Source organism: Dreissena polymorpha, chromosome 8 (assembly GCF_020536995.1).
Source record: "Dreissena polymorpha isolate Duluth1 chromosome 8, UMN_Dpol_1.0, whole genome shotgun sequence".
Taxonomy (NCBI): domain Eukaryota; kingdom Metazoa; phylum Mollusca; class Bivalvia; order Myida; family Dreissenidae; genus Dreissena; species Dreissena polymorpha.
This window is the reverse complement of record NC_068362.1, coordinates 92,089,691-92,116,037: the sequence shown is the minus strand read 5'-3', so window position 1 is coordinate 92,116,037 and position 26,347 is coordinate 92,089,691. Positions and strand designations below refer to the sequence as shown.

The window sequence follows — 26,347 nt, the reverse complement described above, 5'->3', positions numbered from 1 at the left end:
TTGACAACTAAGTGAACATACGTATGCCGGTTATTGACAACTAAGTGCACATACTTATTCCCGTAATTGACAACTACACATACATATGCCCGTAATTGACAACTAAGTGCACATACTTATGCCCATAATTGACAACTAAGTGCACATACTTATGCCCGTAATTGACAACTAATTGCACATACTTATGCCGGTAATTGACAACTAAGAGCACATACTTATGCCCGTAATTGACAACTAAGTGCACATACTTATACCCGTAATTGACAACCAAGTGCACATACTTATGCCCGCAATTGACAACTAAGAACACATACTTATGCCCGTAATTGACAACTAAGTGCACATACTTGTGCCCGAAATTGACAACTAAGTGCACATACTTGTACACATAATTGACAACTAAGTGCACATACTTATGCACTTAATTGACAACTAAGTGCACATACTTATGCCCATAATTGACAACTAATTACACATACTTTTGCCCGTAATTGACAACTAAGTACACATACTTCTGCCCGTAATTGACAACTAAGTGCACATACTTATGCCCATAATTGACAACTAAGTGCACATACTTATGCCCATAATTGACAACTAAGTGCACATAATTATGCCTGTTATTAACAACTTAGTGCACATACTTATGCCGGTTATTGACAACTAAGGGCACATACTTATGCCGGTAATTGACAACTAAGAGCACATACTGATTACCCTAATTGACAACAATGATCACACACTGATGCAAGTAATTGACAAATAAGTTAACAGAATTATGCCAATTATTATATTTGGTGACAAAACTATGATGACTTTTAAGATCAATTTTTACAACCAGCTTTGCACATATTCAAACTACGTTTTTTATTAAGTTACATTTTGCCAAAAAAATAAAATTAATGGACAGTGTTTTCTGTTATCTTAAAGGGACTATCAGCCGCGATTGACGAAAAAAGAAAAGTTATAAAACACCATGTTTTTTTTAACAATTATTAGTTTAAATTGATTAAAATATCACCACTGGTATATTACATCACTTGAAAAAAGTTCATATTTTCAGTATGTTCAGTAATAAAATTTTGCAATGTGAAATCGAAAGTACATCGCGAAAATAGGTGACATAACGATATACACACTATAAATAACGCAAGTAGATTGATAATTTTATATATAATATATATATATACAATTCACTACGCATGCACAATTTGCATTCCTGGGTTTACAACGTGACGATGATGATCAATATACCGGTCGTGATATTTTAATCAATATAAACTAATAATTGTTAAAAAATACGGTATTTTATAACTTTTCTTTTTTCGTCATTCATGGTTGACGGTCCCTTTAAATGTTTAATTTAACTGAAACAAGGGCTGTTTGTATGGGCTCTCTGTTGTAGTGACAGCAATTGTGTGAATATGTTTTTTGTCACTGTGACCTTGAAATAAAATCCAATAAGTATCATGGAATCATTTACTTATTAATACTAAGATGAAATTCTCTATGCATTCTGTCTACAATTTATGACACTTATGTCAATGACCTGTGAAATGTATCCAATTAATAGTGCAAAAACCAATCAGGAGCTATACTAATCAATTATATCCATTATATGATTGAGTCTTTGATTTTTTGGATTCCTTTCAGACATTTTGACTTATTTGACAATATGAGAAACATGCACACAATTTGTAATGTTTTATTTATTAATTAATGGTAATGAAACATGTTATTTATAGCAGTTAACTCCCCTAGTCAATGACCACCATAGATAGCAATGCAATCTGATTAAAAATAGCCAAGGCTAGTGTTGTGTATTGGGCAAATGTATACAAGTGCAACTTTACCACATGACCAGTATCATGTGTTTACCACACACAGAAGTCAGTTATGTAATAGACCATTAATTCCACTCCCAACTTTGGCCACTTGCCAAGATACTGACCAGTATCAGATGGGGTTGTGAAATTGTGTAAACAGTGAACACCAGTCCATGTAATACTGGCCTACCACTTGTACTAGTTGGTTTGGAGTTAATACAGTTATGCATGTACAAATGAGACATTAAGCTCAAAAGTTAATTATATGTGCGCTCTGAAAACTAACCAGAGGAGTGGGTTGAAATTTACAATCTTTACTTGGCATTTGAGGAAATCTGAACTCTCAGGGTTTGGATAGAACATCCCCAAATTAACTTTTCTTTACACTGTTGTTATTTTTGTTCAATACACAAATATTAACCTAACTTTACAAATCCTGTACAGTAAAGGAAACTAAATCTAAGTTGATATTTTAATATGCTTGATCCTATTTATGTATTAGCATTGTTTTATACATACAAACTGTGTTGCTGTTTTTCAATTAACAAGCAGATTAAAAATTAATTATATTTTTATGTATAATTTGAATTGACAAATTTAAATGCAAGATGCGTAGCAAGAATTACATGTTTGATTTATTGTCAGTGAACCGTGACATTTTCTCAATGTTTCAGACCACCAGTTTGTCAAAGCTATCAACATCTTGGATGGTCAAGCTAAATAGAATTGACCCAGCAAATCACAACTGTCCTGTTGCCATATCATATTACATTGGTTTTTTAAATGTTAAATTCTCTTGTCATTTCCATAAACATAGTATTTACTGGCACAAAAACAAAGGCTTATACATCATTATGAATGAACATGTGTCAAAAATTCAATTTGTAAGTCTCTTTAACTGGACAGTGTGGAAACAGAATAAAATATGGGCTGTATGTTGTAGTGGCAGCCATTGTGTGAATACGTTTTTTGTCACTGTGACCTTGACCTTTGACCTAGTGACCTGAAAATCAATAGGGGTCATCTGCGAGTCACGATCAATGTACCTATGAAGTGTCATGATCCTAGGCAAAAGCGTTCTTGAGTTATCATCCAAAAATCATTTTACTATTTCGGGTCACCGTGACCTTGACCTTTGACCTTGTGACCTCAAAATCAATAGGGGTCATCTGCGAGTCATGATCAATCTACCTATGAAGTTTCATGATCCTAGGCATATGCGTTCTTGAGTTATCATCCGGAAACCATTTTACTATTTCGGGTCACCGTGACCTTGACCTTTGACCTAGTGACCTCAAAATCAATAGGGGTCATCTGCGAGTCATGATCAATCTACCCATGAAGTTTCATGATCCTAGGCGTATGCATTCTTGAGTTATCATCCGGAAACCATTTTACTATTTCGGGTCACCGTGATCTTGACCTTTGACCTAGTGACCTCAAAATCGATAGGGGTCATCTGCGAGTCTTGATCAATCTACCCATGAAGTTTCATGATCCTAGGCGTATGCATTCTTGAGTTATCATCCGGAAACCATTTTACTATTTCGGGTCACCGTGACCTTGACCTTTGACCTAGTGACCTCAAAATCAATAGGGGTCATCTGCAAGTCATGATCAATCTACCCATGAAGTTTCATGATCCTAGGTGTATGCGTTCTTGAGTTATCATCCGGAAACCATTTTACTATTTCGGGTCACCGTGACCTTGACCTTTGACCTAGTGACCTCAAAATCAATAGGGGTCATCTGCAAGTCATGATCAATCTACCCATGAAGTTTCATGATCCTAGGCGTATGCGTTCATGAGTTATCATCCAAAAACCATTTTACTATTTCGGGTCACCGTGACCTTGACCTTTGACCTAGTGACCTCAAAATCAATAGGGGTCATCTGCGAGTCTTGATCAATCTACCCATGAAGTTTCATGATCCTAAGCGTATGCATTCTTGAGTTATCATCCGGAAACCATTTTACTATTTCAGGTCACCGTGACCTTGACCTTTGACCTAGTGACCTCAAAATCAATAGGGGTCATCTGCAAATCATGATCAATCTACCCATGAAGTTTCATGATCCTAGGCGTATGCATTCTTGAGTTATCATCCGGAAACCATTTTACTATTTCGGGTCACCGTGACATGGACCTTTGACCTAGTGACCTCAAAATCAATAGGGGTCATCTGCAAGTCATGATCAATCTACCCATGAAGTTTCATGATCCTAGGCGTATGCGTTCTTGAGTTATCATCCGGAAACCATTTTACTATTTCGGGTCACCGTGACCTTGACCTTTGACCTAGTGACCTCAAAATCAATAGGGGTCATCTACGAGTCATGATCAATCTACCTATGAAGTTTCATGATCATAGGCGTATGCGTTCTTGAGTTATCATCCGACAACCACCTGGTGGACGGACAGACATACCGACCGACCGACCGACATGAGCAAAGCAATATACCCCCTCTTCTTCGAAGGGGGGCATAATAAATACTTCTCTAGTATATAAGACCATAAGATTCAACAAAATCTTCCATTACCATGACAAAGTTATGCTGCACATCTGCGAGAGTGGCAGATATTCGGGTCAGTTGTCGAAAGGATTTCCATGTGGGCTGCAAAATAAATCTGGGATATTGGTTGTTTTCAGCTAAAGTACCACTTATAAGTACCCCGTATACTCTTATGTATACAACAATGTAACCAGAGTTCAGAATATATACTTAAAAGTACCCGGGAGTATGACCGGGTGCCTTTAAGCGTATTTTCTGTACCGGAGGTACATTGTAGTATCATTAAGAGCAACCAGGGTACTTTGCAGTAGTACCTGAGCGGACAACAACCAATTGAAAATCAGTGTAGCAGCCATACCATTTATAATGTAATTAATCTATGAAACATTAATACATGATAATATTTCATCAAGCAAACTTTACGATGTATTTTTAATAATGGTTAACACCCTCGAATATAGATATGTGTGTGTTCAAAATAAAGAAGGTAAAATCTGTACTTATAACATTTGTAGAAATAAAAAACAAACATGTTTATTATCAGAGAATATGTAAATTACACAATAACTAGTGAAGCCAAAGACTTACCAAGTACACTTACAAAGTTCTGATCCATTATGTCTACTTACACTTAGCAAAAAAGTTCTGTTCTATAATGTATGCTTACCCCTTACAAAGTTCTGTTCTATAATGTCTACTTTCCCCTTACAAAGTTCTGTTCTATAATGTCTACTTACCCAGAGCTCCAGATAAGGGCCGTACAGCCGTAAATACGCCTTTTTCATGAAGATTTACGCATTTATTTTTATAAACTGGACGTACAATTACGACATTAATATCCATTTTACGCATTTACGGAAAAAAAATCTGGCCGTACCGATACGTCTGCGTTCCCGTGGCGTGATTTGTTGGTCTCTAACCTAATGGCGCTTTTCGTTAATTTAAATTACCGAAAAGTTGTAGACTGGGTTCATTTATTATTGTCTATTCTGTCGCGTGATTTCCTGTAACTTGTAAATCTGTCAAAAACGATATGTCTGCGCGCAATTGAATTCCGGCTTAACCAAAAGCGGCCCAAAACAACACTTTGTTGTCATATAATGACTACATACGGTGTCTTCTAACCATCCTGACATTAAATCTGTAAACCCAGAAGAAGACATTGTCGCCCGGATATTAAACGATTTAATTGCATCGGTGGCGTAAAACGTTAGAAAACACGATGGGAAACGGATGAGACAGTGAAATAAGTGTTCATTTACTTAGCTTACTAGTTGGCTTGTGTTTTCTTGTCAAGAAAAATGAAGAAATAGTATTAGTCATGAGTTTTAATGTGTAGTTGTATAAGCATCATAATTCAGAATGGAAAACCTAATACAGTAACTGTTTAAGAAGCTACATATATTTATAATAATTGCTGCAAATGTTTCTGTAAAGTCAGTTATACACCCTTCAATATCCAAGAACACGGGTAGTACAGTACTACCTGATTTTTTGGATATGGTAGTACAGGTACTAATTGATTTTAAGCGTTACTCCTTTTCTTTCTGTCAGTGGCAGTACCGTTACTAATTTCACAAATCCTTATCTGGAGCTCTGCTTACCCCTAACAAAGTTTGATTATATAATGTCTACTTACCCAAAACAATGTTTTGTTCTAACATCTATACTTACACCATACAAAGTTCTGTTCTATAATGTATACTTACCCCTTACAAAGTTCTGTTCTATAATGTCTATTTACCCCAAACAAAGTTATGTTCTATAATGTCTACTTAGCTCTTACAAAGTTCTGTTATATAATGTCTACTTACCTCTTAAAAAGTTCTGTTCTGCAATGTATATTTACCCCTTACAATTTTCTGCTTTATTATGTCTATTTACCCCTTACAAAGTCCTGTTCTATAATGTATACTTTCCCCTTACAAAGTTCTGTTCTAAATTGTCTACTTACCCCAAAGAAAGTTATGTTCAATAATGTTTACTTACTCGTCACAACGATCTGTTCTATAATTTAAACTTACCCCTTACAAAGTTCTGTTCTTTAATGTTTAATTATCCTTTACAATGTTCTGTTCAATACTGTCTACTTTATAATATCCCTTCCACATACAAAGTTCTGTTCTATAATGTCTACTTAACCCTTACCAATTGTTGTTTTATAATGTCTTCTTAACCCTTTCAAAGTTCTGTTCTATCATGTCAACTTACCCCTAACAATTCCTGAAGCTCCAGATCACTCAATTTGAGACTCTTTGCAGGGGCAATATCCTGAAATAGCCAACACTTCAAGCTTCCCAAAATATTTGATATCAGAAGCTCTAAATTTCACCTGAGAATCAAAACAACATCACTAATTATTTCTTCTTTCGTGATGTTTTTAAAGAAAGTGATATCTGACCTGACTTTTCCCCATGTATGACACAGATAGGTCTATGCAAGCACATGATTGCAACATTATTTGAGTTGCTCTGGGTAAACAGGGCTTAATGCATGTGCACTCAGGCTTATCAGGGAGGACTTCATTTTCAATTAAAGTAGACTTCCTTTAAACAAGGGCTGTTTGTAAAACATGCATGCCCCCCATATGGGCTGTCAGTTGTAGTGGCAGCCATTGTGTGAATACACTTTTTGTCACTGTGACCTTGACGTTTGACCTAATGACCTGAAAATCAATAGGGGTCATCTGCCAGTGATGATCAATGTACCTATGAAGTTTCATGATCGTAGGCCTAATTATTCTTGAGTTATCATCAGGAAACTATTTTACTGTTTTGTGTCACTGTGACCTTGACCTTTGACCTAGTGACCTGAAAATTAATAGGGGTCATCTGCCAGTCATGATCAATGTACCTATGAAGTTTCATTATCCTAGATGTAAGCATTCTTGAGTTATCATCCGGAAACCATTTTACTATTTTGAGTCACTGTGACCTTGACCTTTGACGTAGTGACCTGAAAATCAAAAGGAGTCATCTGCCAGTCATTATCAATGAACCTATGAAGTTTCATGATCCTAGGCGTAAGCATTCTTAAGTTATCATCCGGAAACCATTTTACTGTTTCAAGTCACTGTGACCTTGACCTTTGACCTAGTGACCTGAAAATCAATAGGGGTCATCTGCCAGTCATGATCAATGTTCCTATGAAGTTTCATGATCCTAGGCGTAAGCATTCTTGAGTTATCATCCGCAAACCATTTTACTGTTTCGAGTCACTGTGACCTTAACCTTTCACCTAGTGACCTGAAAATCAATAGGGGTCATCTTCAAGTCATGATCAATGTACCTATGAACTTTCATGATCATAGGCGTAAGCATTCTTGAGTTATCATCCAATAGGGGTCATCTGCCAGTCATGATCAATCTACCTATGAATTTTCATGATCCTAGGCCTAAGCGTACTTGAGTTATCATCCGGAAACCATTTTACTATTTCAAGTCACTGTGACCTTGACCTTTGACATTGTGACCTGAAAATCAATAGGGGTCATCTGCCAGTCATGATCAATGTACCTATGAAGTTTCATGATCCTAGGCCTAAGCTTTTATGAGTTATCATCTGGAAACCATTTGGTGGACGGACGGACAGACCGACCGACGGACTGACATGAGCAAAACTATATACCCCCTCTTCTTCAAAGGGAGGCATAACAAAAAATTTCATAAAGCATAAAATGTCAGCCCTGATTAGCTTGTGCAGACTGCACAGTCTTATCTGGGACAACACTTTATGAACAAGCCTTATTGGGCAAAAAATGTGTCGTCTAGACTGTTCACATGTTTAAACTATATACATATAGAGAAAACTTCCCCACCCCCTGGCGGCCATGTTTTTCCACTGATCACGACCATTTTCAACTCGTCAGAGATATCCACATAACCAATGTTTTGACCAAATTTCATGATGATTAGGCAAAAAATGTCACTTCTAGAGTGTTCACAAGCTTTTTTACTATATAAATATAAGAAAAAAGACCCCGCCCCTGGCGGCCATGTTATTTTACCAATCCGAACCATTTACGAACTAAACTGTCGTATCCAGGAAACAAAGGTTCTGATCAAATTTCATGAAGACATTGGGCAAAAAATGTGTCTTCTAGACTGTTCACATGTTTTCACTATATACATATAGAGAAAACTGCCCCATCCCCTGGCAGCCATGTTTTTCAAATGATCACTACCATTTTCGAACTCGTCCGAGATATTCACAAAACCAATATTTTGAAGAAATTTCATGATGATTAGGCAAAAAATGTGACTTCTAGAGTGTTCACAAGCTTTTTTACTATGTAAACATAGGGAAAATGACCCCCCCCCCCTGGCGGCCATGTTTTTTTACGGATCCAAACCATTTTCATACTCAACCATTGTATCCAGGAAACACGTGTTCTGACCAAATTTCATCAAGATTGGACAAAATATGTGTCTATTAGACAGTTCACATGTTTTTACTATATACATATAGAGAAAACTCCCCCACCCCCTGGCGGCCATGTTTTTCCACCGATCCTGACCATTTTGGAACTCGTACGAGATATCTATAAAATCAATGTGAAGACAAAATTTCAAGATGATTAGGCAAACAATGTCACTTCTAGAGTGTTCGCAAGCTTTTTTTACTATATAAAGGTAAGGAAAATGACCACCCCCCGTGGCAGCCATGTTTGTTTTACAAATCCAAACCATTTTCGAACTCAACCGTCATATCCAGAAAACAAATGTTCTGACCACATTTAATGAAGATTGGACCAAAAATGTGACTTCAAGAGAGTTCACATGTTTTAACAGTATACATTAAGAGAAAACTGCTCCGCCCCCTGTTGGCCATTTTTTTTCACCGGTCTGGACCATTTTCGAACTCGTCTGAGATATAAATGACACCAATGTTTTGACCAAGTTTCATGATGATTGGGCAAAAATTGTGACTTCTAGAGTGTTCACAAGGTTTCTCTATAGCCATATGTGGAATACTGCCCTGCCCCCTGGCGGCCATGTTTGTCAACGGACCGGAACCATTTTTTAACTCAACCAGCATATCATTATGACAAACATAGTGACAAAGTTACATGGGCATCAAATGTGACTACTACAATGTTCACAAGGTTTTTCTTTTTTTTTAAACAGTGACTTAGTTTTTGACCCAGTATGACCTAGTTTTGAACTCAACCAAGATATCATTGGGGCAAGTTTCTAACCAAGTTTCATGCAGATCAGACAATAAATGTGGCCACAAGAGTTTTCACAAGACAAAATGTGGACGACGGACAAAAGGTGATCCCAAAATCTCACCAGGAGCACGTTGTGCTCAGGTGAGCTAAAAACAAGAGTCATTTGCCGTTTTTACATTTTCCTATACTTCAAGGTCTACGTAAGGCCAAGACACGTGTTAAAAAATGTATATTTTCAGGTTTCAATAACACTGTTGTGTTAAAATTTAATTTGCTCTTTTTTCATGTTTGTAATTTGATCAGGTAATAAAGCAATTATTTCATGGATGCTTTGTGAACAGTCAAAACTGTTGTCCCTCGGTATCAAGGCTGACATTAGGAACTGATGCCCTTGGCCTATTGGCCTTTTGGCCTCGAGCAACAGTTCCAAATGCATCCCTGATACATTGGGACAACAGTTTTGACTGTTCACAAAGCATCCATGAAATAACTGTATACTGTACCATTAGAAATATAGGTTGTTTTCCATGTTCCTGATTTCATCATCAATCATCATCATCACCTGTCTTTTTATGGAATTTTTCATTTATAGGAAGTCTTTTCTCAACAAAAATCCTGAGTGGAAAGTGTCCTGCCTAATTTGCCTGAGCAGACTTCACAGGCTAATCTGAGACAACACTTTACACATATTCATTTACCCCCCCCCCCCCCCCCCCCCCCCCCCCCCGCTATACCCAGAGCAAGGCCCAAATGCAAAGCAGAACCAATAGCTGTGTGTTGTTCGCGCAATCAATTACCTGCTGCTGGCTTTTCTTCTTCTTTGATGTTTGAGTTAACTCTGGTATAAAAATGTTTATTGCAACTGCTTTGTAGCCAACTGAAAAAAAAGGCACTCACTTAAATGAAGTATCAGGAAGTGCCAAACATGTGCAAAAAATACAGTTCACAGTTTGTTTTGAAAACATTGATGTGCGTAAACTTGCGAATGGCGGAGGACCAACTTATCGAAATTCGTGTGAAAATATTTACAAATATTACCATGAAGTAAGAACAATAAGGAATTTAGACATAATTTCAATTTTGAGCTTTGGCTGCCATATTGTTCAGTGGAGCATAACCATGTGCAAATGTTTGGCAGAGGACCCTCCAATTAACATTTTCATGAAAAAAAATCCAGCAACTAAAGATAAATGTCAAATAAACAAAACTGTAAATCACATTCTTTAGCTCAAGCAGCCATTTTGTGCAATGGATTGGAACCTTTTGAATGATTCTGGCCCAGGACCTGAACATTTGAGTGAACTAATTACACAATTCAGAAAACACAATTCAAAACATAACGTTAAACAAGAGATGTGTTTGTCAGAAACACAATGCCCCTTACTGCGCCGCTTTGAATAAAATTTCTATTTATCATTTCACAGGTAAAGAGGGGGGGGGGGGGGGGGGGGTGACAGTCAAAAATGACCAAGTCAGACATCACTGACAACCAAGGCCTGTGTTTTCAAAGAGATCATAACCAAGTTCATCATGTTTCTATGGACATTTAAAACAAGAGGGCCTAAAAGGCCCAAAGTTGCTCACCTGAGATAACAAGATATTATTGGGACAAATCTTCTGACCAAGTTTCACAAAGATCGGAAAATAAATGTGGCCTCTAGACAAGGTTTTACTATAGCCATATAAGGAAAAATGCCCCGCCCGCTGGCAGCCATGTTTGTCAACCAACCGGCATCATTTTTTAACTCGTCCAAGATATTATTGGGATGAATCTTCTGACCAAGTTTCATGAAGATCGGACAGTAAATGTGGCCTCTAGAGTGTTAACAAGATTTTACTATAGCCGTATAAGGAAAAATGCCCCGCCCCTTGGAAGCCATTTTTTTTCAAGCAAACATAATTATTTTTTTAACTCATCTAAGATATCATTCAGAAAAATCTTGACCAAATTTAATGAATATTGGACAATAAATGTGGCCTCTAGAGTGTTAACAAGGTTTTACTAAAGCCATATAAGGAAAAATGCCCAGCCCCCTGGCGGCCATGTTTTTCAACCATTCGTCATCATTTTCGAACTCGTCCAAAATATTATTGGGATGAATCTTCTGACCAAGTTTCATGAAGATTGGACAATAAATGTGGCCTCAAGAGTGTTAACAAGATTTTACCATAGCGATATATAGCCATATAAGGAAAAATGCCCCGCCCCTTGGCAGCCATGTTTTTCAAGCAAGGGTTACCATTTTTGAACTCATTCAAGATATCAGTGGGACAAATCTTCTGAGCAAGTTTCATGAAGATCGGAAAACAAATGTGGCCTCTAGAGTGTTAACAAGGTTTTACAATAGCCATATAAGCAAAAATGCCCGGCCCCCAGGCGGCCATGTTTTTCAACCAACCGGCATCATTTTCGAACTCGTCCAAGATATTATTGGGATGAATCTTCTGTCCAAGTTTCATGAAGATCAGACAATAAATGTGGCCTCTAGAGTGTTAACAAGATTGTACTATAGCCATATAAGGAAAAATGCCCCGCCCCTTGGCAGCCATGTTTTTCAAGCAAACGTAACCATTTTCGAACTCATCCAAGATATCATTGAAATCAATCTTCTGACCAAATTTCATGAAGATTGGACAATAAATGTGGCCTCTAGAGAGTTAACAAGGCAAATGTTGACGCCGCACAACGGACAACAGACGACGGACAAAAAGCGATCAAAAAAGCTCACCATGAGCATGTTGTGCTCAGGTGAGCTGAAAAAAAAACAATCAATCATTTGAGTAATAAATAATCAAAATAAAAAATCTGTACAGTAACTGTGAAAAGAACTTAAATTCTTGGAAAGGAAATATATAATCTAAGATTTATAATTATATAAATTACTTACCTTGAAAATAATTGTCTTTAACAAATCTCTATTTTTTGGAGCAAATAATTAAAAGCCACTACCGTGATTGTAGATTCACCACTCAAAATGTGCAGCTCCATGAGATACACATGCATGCCAAATATCAAGTTGCTATGTTCAATATTGAATAATTATCTCCCTTTAAAGCTTATTACTTCCCTTGGATCTGCATTTTTGACCTTAGACCTTGAAGGATGACCTTGACCTTTTACCATGATGTGTTTGTCAGAAACACAATGCCGCCTACTGCGCAGCTTTGATTTATTCAAGGGGGCATAAAAAAGTGTTCCCAAATATATTTCTATTTTTAGCTAATGTGGAAATATCGCAGAATGAAGCACAACTATAGAGGGCCCACCTGAGAAAAGAGCAAATTTTCATCAAAAGATTGGCCCTGAAACATTTATGAACTATTACATGAATACAAAACTTGTACACAACTTGTAAATGACATTGTAATGCTGACCGCACCCTGTATTTCCCTTCACCCATAAAAGCCCACCAATCCAATTTTCACTATAACACCATTGTTAATCAGGGGCACTACCTTTTTTTTGCAATGCATTGATATATGAGCTAATGCTACTTCCGAGGTGGCGCTATGGACCGGATGTTATTAAATGTCACAGATAATTCTACTGAGTTTATTAGTTAAAAATGTTTTTTGCAATATATTTTGTATTATTTTTAAAATAGGGCAATATAGTGCAATTCATCAAAGATTTATTCATTCACACATGTACAGAAACATATAATAACAAACCATTTTGAAAAGTGTTGACCTCTACAAGTTGTGACATGATAAATTTTAACATAAAATCAATGTATTTGCCTGTGTGACAAGCACATTTCCACCCAATGAAATCACTAACAACATCAAAGCATTGCTTTGAACATGTTGAAGTTTTCACATGCAAAAAAACATGGGCTCCCCCTGGCCCAAAAATGTCTGTAGCCAACATTTTAGCCAAATGGATTTTTTTGTAGCCAAATTTTAGAAACTGTAGCCAAAGTATTAGCAAAGCATTCGGAACCGCCTGTTGTAAGTATAGGCTACAGTAGTGTAAAAGAAGAAACTCAACAAAGAAGCTTTAATATGTTTATTACTATAATCATCATGTGTGCATAACAAAAAAAATACAGTTGTGCAGCAAAGTACACATTAGTCATAGCCTACACTACAGCCGCTTCACTTTTGGATATTGCTGCAGCCTGCGCATTTGTCATGGATGTTTTCAGACTAGACGCTTGTGAGGCCTCGTTGTGATCTGAAATAAACACAAGGGACAAAATTGTCACAAAACCAGGTTTTCATTGTGAAAAAAAAATCTGATAAAGGGAGAAAACTCAAACTGAACTTTTGAAATGACCAAAAAAAATTAACCCCCTTTGTAAGTTTTTTTTTTTTTTTTAAATCTATTTTTAGTCGTGGCGACCTTGACATTGGAGATATTGACGTGATTCTTTCGTGGGACACACCGTCCCATGATGGTGATCAAATGTGCCAAATGATTTTAAAATCTCACAATGAATGACATAGTTATGGCCAGGACAAGCTCATTTATGGCCATTTTTGACCTTTGAACTCAAAGTGTGACCTTGACCTTGGAGATATCGACGTAATTATTTCGCGCGACACACCGCCCAATGATGGTGAACAAATGTGCCAAATGATTTTAAAATCTGACGATGAACGACATAGTTATGGCTCGGACAAGCTCATTTATGGCCATTTTTGACCTTTGAACTCAAAGTGTGACCTTGACCTTGGAGATATCGACGTAATTATTTCGGGCGACACACCGTCCAATGATGGTGAACAAATGTGCCAAATGATTTTAAAATCTGACAATGAACGACATAGTTATGGCCCGGACAAGCTTATTCTGCCAGCCCGCCAGCCAGCCAGCCAGCCCGCCAGCCAGCCAGCCCGCCAGCCAGCCAGCCCGCCCGCATTCGCCAATCTAATAACCAGTTTTTTCCTTCGGAAAACCTGGTTAAAAATCAAATATGCTAAATTTCATAACAAAAAGCTCATTTTGAAAAGCGTCAATATATATTTATTATGAACATAAATTATTATTGTTATTTTTAATATATTATCAATAATATAAAAATATTCATGTATATACATTTTAATATTAATGATTGTCATTCTTTTTTATTACCTTTTGATTTTTCGTGTTTTGAAATGTTGTCTTTTTTCAACATACTACACCCAGATGTGAATGAATTTGATTTTTGAAACTGTATGCATATTTTGCAATACATCGTTTTTGATTTTGCATTATAATCTAGCCACATGAATTCCGAAAGCCAAACATCTTTAAATGATCTATTATCAGATTTGATTATTTTTTAGATCGGGTCATTAGATTCGTCAGAGTCCAAAGGACGCTTATTGCCTATGGTCTCCATTATGGCAGTCACAATTTCCGCCACTTTCGCCATAAATGTCAAGGGTTTTATACCCCTTCATCTATAATAATTGTCATTCACAATTGTAACGAATTTAGCCTTTAATCATTACAAACATTACAAACTTCTTGAAATTAAAATCAATTATTAACTTCTTTACTTACGTTCATTGTGTGACTAAGTTGATAATTCGCTAACGGCTTTTACTCAAATTGATTGAAATCGGCAGCAATCTTTAAGCAGATGTTATTGTTTATTTAAGCCGGTAAGATCAACGGTTACACCAGTAAGTTTCCTTTGTCTCGATATCCGGTTTCTGACAGGTGTTAATGCAGACTGCGTATCAATTTTGCAGGTCAATAATACGGCAATGTATTGAAGCACAGTCTAAAGCTGAAAGAGTTTACTATCTGGAATGGCATTGGTCAGGAAAATAATCGTTTGGCAAAAACGTCCGGTGAACGATTTTTTTCCTGACAAAAATCATTCGCCGGACATTTTCGCCAAACGATTATTTTATCGCCGAATTTGCTAAATTTTCCCCATTGGCGAATCTGGCGAACGGCAGCGGCAGCCCTGCTTATATATTACATTAAATTTATTACTACAATATTGAAGGAAGTGGAACACGAAACGAATATCAACTCAGACATGGTCCTCTTATCTGGGCCGTATGGTCCGCTAATCTGGGCCTTATAGTCCAAGAATATGGTCTGCACATGTTCAAATTTAAACAAGTATGTTGTCATTAAAGTAATTACAGCAACAAATATCAGTTCAGACATGGTAAATAAGATCCGCAAATCTGGGCCGTATGGTCCGCTAATCTGGGCAGTATGGTCCGCGAATCTGGTCCGTATGGTCTGGGCTGTATGGTTCATGGTCTGTATGGTCCCTAATTCTAACAATATTCAGCTGTTAGTTACTGGCAAAATAAAATGTTTACTTGAAAAACGTGCAACCCAGTAGTTGCAATAATTTAACTCTAAGCTTCATAACCCAAAATTGAAAGGGTTGCTGAGAGTTGAAATACGCCGTCTTTTGTCCAAATCTGCAAAATTTGATCACCACAGAAAATTCTAAGGAACACTGATACTGCAAAAACTTATCAGCGTTACTTTGTTATTCTTTGGCACGCTTTATACACCATATCGGGAAACTGTAGTAATGTTGCCGACTTAAAGTGTTGCTATGGGTTAGGTCGCAGAACACCAATATTTAGCACAACATGCTGATATTTGCATAATCTAAGTCAATAACAATGTTGAACAGATGTTGAATATTTACACTGTTCCAAATTTCAAAATAAAAATGTCAGCAAGAATAGTGTGTTGAAACATTGTAGTGTTTTTTAGTTGCATGCAAAAGATAATGCCTGTATGGCAATACAGGTAAACTTAATGTGTTTTTTAAGTTTATTAATCTCTTTCCTTAATTGGTAACCGACAAGGTCTGTTTAGTGATGCGCACAAAATCTGTGAGCAGAAATGCGCTTGTGTTTTTTTTAATGGTGCATATGTACTCCCAGAGCCATCACAGCAAAAATTATCAAAGGCTCTGGGAGTTCGTTTATATGGACTAGGAACCCAGTGATTTCTTAAAATAAAACATTGTTTTCAAACATAAGCACCCTCAGAGTCCATCGTTTGCATTCCTAGAAAAATCGCTAGGCATTAAGCAATATATATTAGTAATATTTCGGATAAAAAGTTTATCCGAAAAAGCAAATAGACAATATATTGAATGATTCTGAAACAATGCAAATCTTGTAGTTATGCTAACGTTAAATTCTTCACCATCAAAACTTTAAAATCAACTGTCATCTTACGACGATGTGCCATTTTTATTTTCTCTTTTAAAGTTGATCGTTCGCATGTTAGAATATTGAAATCCATGGGGGCTGACATTTTTGATACGGTCACATCCAACTAAATTTCTATATTTTACAACCGGTATTCGAGCGACGGTTCTACATCTACATCATACGTCGGCGCAATCACACTTGATTATTACGCGATGGGTGGTGCTAGGTCAAGAGAAAGATATGAAATGATAGGATAGATAGAAGAGATTTGATAGTTAAAAGGGTTCCTAACTGTGGATAGTAAAAAGTTTAGCCAGCTTCATTTTCACCTCTTCAACACATCCTCTTCGGTTACGGTAGCCGCGGCCGGTACAGCAATGGGAATCACTAGGGGTTACTTGGAGCTGGACACCAAACAGTGATTAAAAAGTGAGTGAGAAAAGCCCTTGCTTGAAGGATACCAAGTCAGGGGCCTCTGCGACTGTCGCAAGGAGGTGGTTCCAAACGGATATATTGCGTAGGAAGAATGAATTCTTGTGGTAGGATGTGGATGTAGACAGCTGGTAGTACTTCTTATTATGATCCTTAGGGCGACTTGCGGCTTGTATAAGGTATTGGTTGGGTGGGATATCCATCAGCTCATTGATGATGTTGTACAGCATGGTGAGTTGCGCTTTGGTCCGTCGTGATTCAAGCGTCTCCCACCCCAAGTGCTCGATCATGGAGGATACGCTGCTGGTGTTGTGGTATCTGTTGGTTACATATCTAGCAGCCCTCCTCTGTACCATTTCAAGCTTATATGTCATGTCCTTTGTAAAAAGGGTTCCTAACTGTGGACCAATACTAAAGGCCTGGCCGGACAAGAGAGGTGTATGCCGTGATCTTAGCCTTCTCATTGCTGACGCATATGTTGCTGGAGGAAGCCGAGTGTGCTATTTCCCTGCTTTACTATTATGTCCACATGGTGGTTCCATGAAAGGTTTTGGGACAAGGTCACTCCCAGGTACTTGGTAGTTGAGTCAGACCAGAGGATGTGGGTTCCTCTTTTTGTGGACACGTTGAATGCTACACTTCTCTGGGTGAAAGTCCATATCCAATTGTTTCTCCCATTCGGCTAGCTTTATCAGGTCGTTTTGTAGGATCTGGCAATCTTCTTCCGAGTTGATTTCCCGACACACCACACAGTGGTCTGCAAATAGCCTTATTCTAAATGTGACATTTAGTGGCAAGTCGTTGATGAAAACAAGAAATAAAATGGGTCCGAGGACGCTTCCCTAGGGACTCCGCTGATGACGGGGGCTGGCTCGGATGTTGCTCCATCAACGACTACCGTCTTTGTGCGATCTGTCAGAAAGGCTTCAATCAACTTCAAGGTGTTGCCCCTGATGACATAATGGCTGAGTTTGATGAGCAGGCGACTGTGTGACACCCGATCGAAGGACTTGCTGAAGTCAAGTACTGCAAGTCATGTTGTTTATGGCGGGGCTTGGAATGGACGAGCTCATTGGTCAGCGTCAGTAGCTGGGTTACATTATATGTGCGAGCATGACACGAAAACTCTGCGGATATTGCTCTTACTAAGGAGGAGGAACACTTATTTAATTATGCAGTTGGTGTTTGCAAACTTATGAAACATAAATCCCATTAATAACGATTTCACACAATTATTTTCATTATGTGTTTATTGAAACGTGTATGTAAATTGTATCACCTTCATGAGTACCCGCGTCAATCCGAACATAGTATAGTTGCAATGAAATACATACACAGATACGACCATTTGTGGATATATTTGAATAGCAGATCACGTCACAACTATGTGTCCGTTTAGAGCAGTGGTTGTCACGTGCGCTTTTCACCTAGGCCATATTAACTTCGAAATACACACACAGGTCCGGTATACGCACACTCATTAGAAAAAAAAGTTATGGGAAACATTCTTAAAATTGGGTCTTGTAAATCTGCTAAAATAAGCAGCATAGTTTGATAAATTACTGTTAACGCGAAAATGATAACAATCTTTAAACGAACCAGTCACATAGTTCAGGGACCTATACAGCGCCCGCATAGTTGAAGATATTTCTTATTTTTATGAATTTCATATAAAGTGTTCACGATTAAATAGCTTTGTGGTATCGTGTTTATGTCCCTTGTTTGTTATTAACTTCTGTCAGGTGTTAGAGAGAGTCAGCAGTCGATCTAGAGCGTGGAATGAAATGGCTATATTCGGAGAATAGTATGTGTATTCACCAAGGCAACATATAATTGTAACCTTTCGAAGCACTATAAAGTGAACCATATTAAAGTATTACCTTAACATCTGTTGTTGTTGTTTTTTTTAAAAAGATCTCGGCGATCAAATTTCATATTTCTTCGTAAATCGTACATTATAGAACGTAGCCGTTAGGTTGATTACATGCGAAAAATTATAATCGCTTATGGAAAACCACTAACGACAACAGTACACAAGCCGATAAAGTTATGTTTATTTGCCCCTGTTCGCACCTTGTATGACGTCATTCCTCCATGACAGAAAGAAAATCATGAAAACTCAGTGAATAAAGTGGTATTTTGACATGTTTGATTTTTGATCGAGAAATGACTTCTATGGAAAGCAAAATGGAAACTTGTTCATCATCCGATGAACGTCTTGATCTTAAAAAGGTGGGGTTACTAGAGAAGTTAATCTATCAATTAATTCAGGAAGCGACGGCCATTTTCATGATTTTGTTTAGTCCAAATAATTAGACGTAAGCTACCCCGCTTACGTCTAAACGGCTACCGTCGTTTTCCTATAGCAAATTGAGTTCACTTTAAACTTCAGTTTTTCTCGTTAACTCTTTGCTAATGCATAAAATTATCATTATTAGAGATAAATGTGTGCGATTACCTCTTAAATGTGTAAAAATTGTGCTTTTAAACCACTTATGTACATTTTTAAAAATAAACATACACAACACACGAAATGTGTTTGTCGTTTATAGAATTACATTGAATTATCTTGAACGAAATTATTTTTTGAATAGGTTACACATAACCAATTGTTGTTGTACAACAAACCACATCACTTTTTAGCTTTCTGTACTCTTTAATTAAATGGAACCTATATGTGTGTGTTAAAACTACCAGTTGTATCACGGAGTGTATATTGTTAGGAGATAAATCGAGTATATGACCCTTACTGTAGTAAATTCAATCTTATGCAAAAACTATTCATCCGATTTTATTGGTTTATACGTTATCTTGTTGCTTATTAATTCCTCTTTCAAAAAATATACGTTTTAGTATATTCCCGTTGTTATTAATGGATTTATAGCGAGATAAACTCAAGAAATACACATTTTATGTTTTACCAACGCGCGTTGTACCGTATTGTGGCTATCGATCTTGTACAATTAGCGTACAGCGAAGCGCCGAGGTTATACATTTTGATGTACCCACTCACGTCTTTTGTTGAATTATAGTTTCATTTCTCAGCCGATTTTGACAAATTATATATCATTTAGAAAGCTTACGTTACGTAGTAAACAGATATATAAATATATTAAGTTTTTCTTCTGATTTCGACAGCCCGGCGAGTTATAACTTTAACTTTTGCAAATATACCGTTTTGGAGTTTTAGAATCTAGATTTACGGTTGACATGTTCGTACTTAATACCAATTTGTAGCGTTCTTCTGATTTCGACAGCCCGGCGAGTTATAACTTTAACTTTTGCAAATATCATACCGTTTTGGAGTTTTAGAATCTAGATTTACGGTTGACATGTTCGTACTTAATACCAATTTGTAGCGTTTATATTTGGAGTTCAGTTTTAAAAATTACATCTTGCTTAGAAGAATAGAATTCTGTATACGATAGAAAAAAAATTGTTTAAAAACGAAAGTAATTAAGGAATGAAGGCGGAAGAAAGTAGCGCGCGTTCCTAACGCACTGAACTGATGCTTACAAAAATAAGTATAACATAATTAATAACGTCCATAAACACACACAGGAAGATCAAAGTTTTAATGGAAAACTACTATGACATTCCACGTAAATTATTATTTTCGTCTAAATCGAATACTATATATTGAAAAACAATGTATTTATAACCGACCAATGAGGTAACATTATGCAACTTTCAATTTACACAGTGCTATATGGCAACAATATGGAATTTGAACAGTGGTAGTGTTTTAAGGACTTGACTATCATTACTTGTAAGTTTGTATAAACATTTTTCTAATGCAATTAGTAAAATAATGTTTATATTTTATGTTTAATAATTTATTGCATGATTATTCTGTGCTGTTATATGAATTTGATGCCGTTAAAGCTTCCGACATGAATTCATGTCGGAACGATGCTATTGCAAAATAACGTTAAACGATATGAGGTCGATGTAAATCGACCTCATATTTATAGGAGTAGATTTTGTTACAAATTCTGTATTACCCGAATGGCATCGCCGTTGTATTTTCCTTGATAATATGCTGCTTAAGTACAACTTATCCAAGCTTTAGAGATATTTAAACCCGATTATACCCATTTTGGAATGTTATTTGAAAGAATGTCTATCCGAATATGTGACTTGTGTTCTGTTCATGTATTAAATTATGACATGTGTTGAATGAACACCATAGCACTACTAAAACTTAAAAGAATGGCTCTAGAGTCTCGAACATAATATTGTCTCACATGCGGTACGGCCTTTAAATCAAAGGAATGGATGAACGTTTTTCTTCATATAACATTTGAAGTGCCCATGATTTGAATGCCTATCCAGTCATTACACCCCCAGACGTTACACCCCTAGTCATTACACCCTCTAAGCCTGGACATTACACCTCTCAAGGTGTAGTCATGACACCTCCCAAGATACTGATTAGATTAGTAAGGTGTGATCACACCTTCCAATAGGTAACTTATGAACCACTGATTGTATGTAAGATGACACTGATGAGATTAATGGTTAATCAAATTATTTAATTGAGCAGCCATCATCTAAAAGTGTGTCATTTACATTACAAGCCCAATCAGTGAATATTAGTTCTTCTTGAATGCTCTGAGCTTTTATGTGTACATACGTACAGCTCATAGTTCTTCTTGTTAAAATTAAATTCAATGTAAAAAAATAATGTCTCACATATGTACATAAAATCGAGTTAAATCAACCTAATACATTGTTACAAACACAATACCTGTTGCAATCGACATCAATGTGCGTGTATTTTGTTATAAAATGCTCAAAACATAAACTTGATAACAAATCGTTCATGGCGGAAGTTGTGAATTGTCGATTTGAAAAAAGCAAAAGAAAAGGTTACACTGCACAAATTGTTTTAACTGTAGTATCTGACGATGTCTTGTGGTAGCAGTTGAAATTGTATTGCGCCGTATAACAGTGTAGTTTGAATTATGACACATTCTTATTACTGTATTCTCGCTGCGATCGGATTAGTGGCAGAGTCCGTGCTTTTAGATACGACATTGTATAAACAGTTATTGCGCTGTATGCTAATTGAACTGAAAATCCGGAAAAAATCTGGATGTAGTGTCGGGTGTTCTTACATGCTTAGCAAGTCTACCGCCCTGATATGTACTCTGCGGTGCATTGACAAAGGGGTTAACACGTGCGAATGTCTTTGATAAGGTAATAGGCCATTTCAGAGCTGATGAGGGTACTGATTATCGAGGGGTAGATAAAGCTATTACTGAAAGGGGTTGCCTAGAGATAAGGCTGTAGTATGAAATACTTAATAAATATTTTATTTTTTCATGCTATACAATTTAGTACTTAATTAATTAACGGAATGAAATAAATATTAGTATAAACGTATATAGATGTATGTCTACTTATGTACATATTGTAAAGCTTGATACTGTGTGTGATTATGAAATAAATATTAAAATAACAGTGTATAGATGTATGTCTCCTAGTGTACATATTGTAAAGCTTTGATAATGTGTGTAAATATTAAAATACATATTAAAATAAAAGCATATAGAACCCGTCCCTTGCCGTTGTCTATCCGTATGGTCGTTCGTTAGTGGGAGACAGTTGACTGAGAGAGACGTTTAAGAGTGTTGAGTGCTTAAGGCTGTCTGTAGTAAAGACTTTGTTGACTAAAGAGATGGGTGAAAGTGTGTTATGCCTTAGGGAAGGTTGCGTTTTAAAGAATTGTTCTGTATGTGAGTGTGATCTTTGTCAGCGTTGTTCCAGTTGCTGTGCAATTAAAATGTTATGATAAACAAACAAGAATAACAAGCGAATAATATATATATACTGGCATTTCCCCAGGAATTTGGTCAGGCACTGCGACAGGCGGTTGGTGTCGAATTCTTTATATACTTTCTAAATGTTATAAATCAAAATCCACACTACTTTGGAGCTACCAAATCACAACATTTCTTTTAATATTTATGTATTTGTCCTCAGTTCATTTCATTTAAGTCATATATTATAATATTAAATAACAACCAAAATAAACAGAAAGCAAAAATAATATTGAAAAACTTTCTGTGACCCATGGAAAATCTTGCTTCCAACTACTGGTCGTTTATTAGATTGTATTCTGTCATGCACAAAGACTAAAGAAAAATGTGTTGCAGGTATATAGCGAATTTCGTTAATATGAAAGAAACTATATATCTATTGGATCTGAATATATTAAATATTGGTACTGTTAAGCTATAGTCGGCGTTAAGAAAATAATTTGAACACATTTTAAAGTCTCTATAAAGCTCAAAATCAACGAAAATTTCGTTAAGTTTTTCGTAAAATAAAGTTAACACCTTAACAATCAGTGTTCCTTAAAGCAATATCCAAAATTTCAACGCTAGATGTGATATGATTACATAGATTTTTGTAGAACTGATACAAAATGCTCGTGTTTATTTATTTGTGGCCACAATTAATTCCCGCGAATATATCTATTCATACGACACTTGAACACCATTTTAGTGTACATGTGTCGTATGAATAGATATGCAAAACAATAATGAAAACGAGCATTTTGTATCTACAAACATCTATTTTACCAGTCCACATCTGGCGTTGAACTTTCGGCAAATGCCATAAAGAACACTGATTTTTAATTGGTTAAGTTTATTTTACGAACATTTGTATGAAATGTTCTATGATTTTGAGTAGTAATGTTACTGTAAATGGTCGAGAGCAATCAAATAAAACGTTTGATTCCACTTAATTGTATTTATAACTTAAATTACGCACAACCGCAACACACATCAGTTACGGTTTGTTTTTGAAGCAAGTTTTTTATACTTTTTATTTTCTGCAATAGTCGTAAAAAATTAAAATATTTAAAAGATCACTTTGGCGTAGTGGATATGGTGTCCACCTAGAGATCGGGAAGTCACGGGTTAAAACCCCACTGTGAGCGTTCCTTCGATCTCCCCCAAAAGACACCAAGTACTGGTTCTAGTCCCAGGAAACGGACTCAAGAGCGTTTATATAATCCTACGGCTTTCGATGCAATCGAGCTACAATAAATAGGTTTAAACTATTAAAATAGAACAAACAAACAATTTTAGCATATCTTTAATTGCTCTTACTCCACATGTACCGGTAATAATAGATCCTTATCTGCCATTATTAGGGACAAACACCATAATTGATCCCCATGAACGACCCGTAAATCGCTCATACATGTTATCTAAGCCCCTTATGCACAAACCGCTGATAAGAGCTTGCATGTTTTGATTGAACATTGGCCGAAAGCAGACAGCAAGCGCTTGTGAGAATTTCAAGCTCGCATTTTAGACCGCTGGGCTAAAATCGCCTGGTGAAATCAGAATTCTTATAATCCATGCATTACACTTTTGTTATCTTCTATTTTGTATATGGCTTAAAGCAATTGTATGCTTTAGAGCTAATACATGTTGCTGCTGTAGATGTTGTATTATAATTCCCTTACGGCAGATCTGACCGCTATTCATATACAATTAACATAAGTATTAAGTAAAATTTGAACAATTTATATATAAAATTTCTGTCCATTTAAAACAAATATTTAATATTTGAAAATAACCTTTCTTAAAAACATAAATTGTATGTTCGGAGAAAAGCATAGGTAAACCGTTTATTGGTACATGTTGTTGTAAACACACCGCGTGCGTTCCTTTAATTTTTCTTTTGGTTAATAAAAACTGTTCCATATACAAACAAGTTGACATTTACATTTACGATTGACGTGAAACCAGTTGCAACTCCCAGGACCCGGAGGGTCAATAACTGGGAGTTGGATTATTGCAACTACAGTGAATATAAGTTATTTATTTGTTGGTGTGATCATACCCACTCACTTATTAGTATAACTACAGGGATTTCAATAGATTTTAAAAACCAGGAGTCAATGACCCCTGGACTGAATATTTTGAGGAGTCAAATTGAAAAATGTTGGGGTCAATTTTGAAGTGTGTTAATTGTGTTTTAGTCTGTATTATTCAATGTTTTAGATAAAAATATGCTCTAAGAGTAACAATATATCTTAAAAAGTGAGACTGCTTTATTATATAATAATACCATGATAGATAACACAACATATTTTAATGAATTGGTACATTAAAATCTACAAGTCTCTTAATACATTTAAGTAATTTACGATATGTGCCGGCAGCACCTTTTCATCACATTTTTATCGTCATTATATTATCATCATGCCTATGATAACTTTTCTAACGAAACACAATCTAAATGCATGGAACAATTAGTATATCTATTTCTGTTTATCCGATTACTATACATGTCCCAAATATGTACACTTAAGAATGCCTTACCAGGGCTTTTTTTAAGCGGACGCCCGCTTGCCCGTGCCGGGTTAAAATCGTCGTGGGCAAGTGATTTTCCAAAGTAGATAGTCTGCCGGGCAAGTCCGTTTCGTATAAGCATATTTGCGGTATTTTTTCGACTTTTCCCCTTGTATCTATTTATTTTCTTTGGGTCAATATATTTTTTATCAAGTACAAGCAAAACGAGATTTGATTGGTCGCTTGCGTTGTATAAGCCAATCTAAACGCTTAAAACAAGTTCTACTCGGCAGACGTTTCAACATGGCTGATGGTAGCGTCCAGCCGATCTTTTCTATTTTGAATAAAAGTAACTCGAAACACTCAAAGGAACAAGCCAAAACAACAGAAAAAGAAAGGAAGAGAAAATATGAAAATGAATCACGAAAGCGTAACTTTCAAACATCGTGGCTTGATGAATTTCCATAATAACAAGCAAGATAAAATTGTCGGTAGTAACTGTGCTATTCCAATTTTCTTGTGTTAAAGCACTCAAACTGAAACAATTTCAGAACAGTTACTAGAACTGGATAAAAAAGCGAATACTAGTGATAGTGATGTCTATGAACATGAATATAATAACTGTGAAAAGGATTGTTCAGAGTTTGAAAATCATGTTGAATATGCAGACCGTTTTCAAACTTGCTAAGAATGCATATGAAGAGTTTCTCACTATTTTAAACTGACAATTACTTGTATGTAACATATTCACAGTTTAAAATAGTGAGAAACTCTTCATCCACGATATCAATAGTATTTTCAAACTCTGAACAATCATTTTCACAGTACTATTTTAAGCCCTCCCCCTTTTAATCTATGCCACAACTTGTATAGATATAGTGACAAGTATACAGTTTTAATAGTAATAAACTCTTCATGTGTTTTGTATTCAATAGTGACTATTCAATGAAATAAA

General features: G+C 36.3%; 2 protein-coding genes across 4 annotated transcripts in view; one reads left to right on the top strand and one right to left on the bottom strand.

Annotated features, from left to right (window-relative positions):
- LOC127841257 (ribonuclease P protein subunit p30-like) overlaps window positions 1–16,818 on the bottom strand; it is a 32,655-nt gene extending 15,837 nt beyond the window's left edge. For both annotated transcript variants that reach the window (XM_052369936.1, XM_052369937.1), the window contains exons 1-4: window positions 16,667–16,818; window positions 10,309–10,388; window positions 6,553–6,612; window positions 4,369–4,443 (exon numbers count right to left, since the gene is read on the bottom strand). In XM_052369936.1, coding sequence (XP_052225896.1) covers window positions 4,369–4,443; window positions 6,553–6,612; window positions 10,309–10,388; window positions 16,667–16,745 — 294 coding nt within the window. In that variant the 5' untranslated portion in view covers window positions 16,746–16,818. The remainder of the gene's footprint in view (window positions 1–4,368; window positions 4,444–6,552; window positions 6,613–10,308; window positions 10,389–16,666) is intronic.
- A 2,311-nt stretch (window positions 16,819–19,129) lies between these two features.
- The window catches only part of LOC127841249 (F-box/WD repeat-containing protein 1A-like), a 40,593-nt gene continuing 33,375 nt past the window's right edge, over window positions 19,130–26,347 (top strand). The window contains exon 1 of one of the 2 annotated variants that reach the window (XM_052369916.1): window positions 19,130–19,306. In XM_052369916.1, the coding sequence (XP_052225876.1) occupies window positions 19,241–19,306 (66 nt within the window). In that variant the 5' untranslated portion in view covers window positions 19,130–19,240. The remainder of the gene's footprint in view (window positions 19,307–26,347) is intronic. The other variant, XM_052369915.1, reaches the window with a different exon arrangement.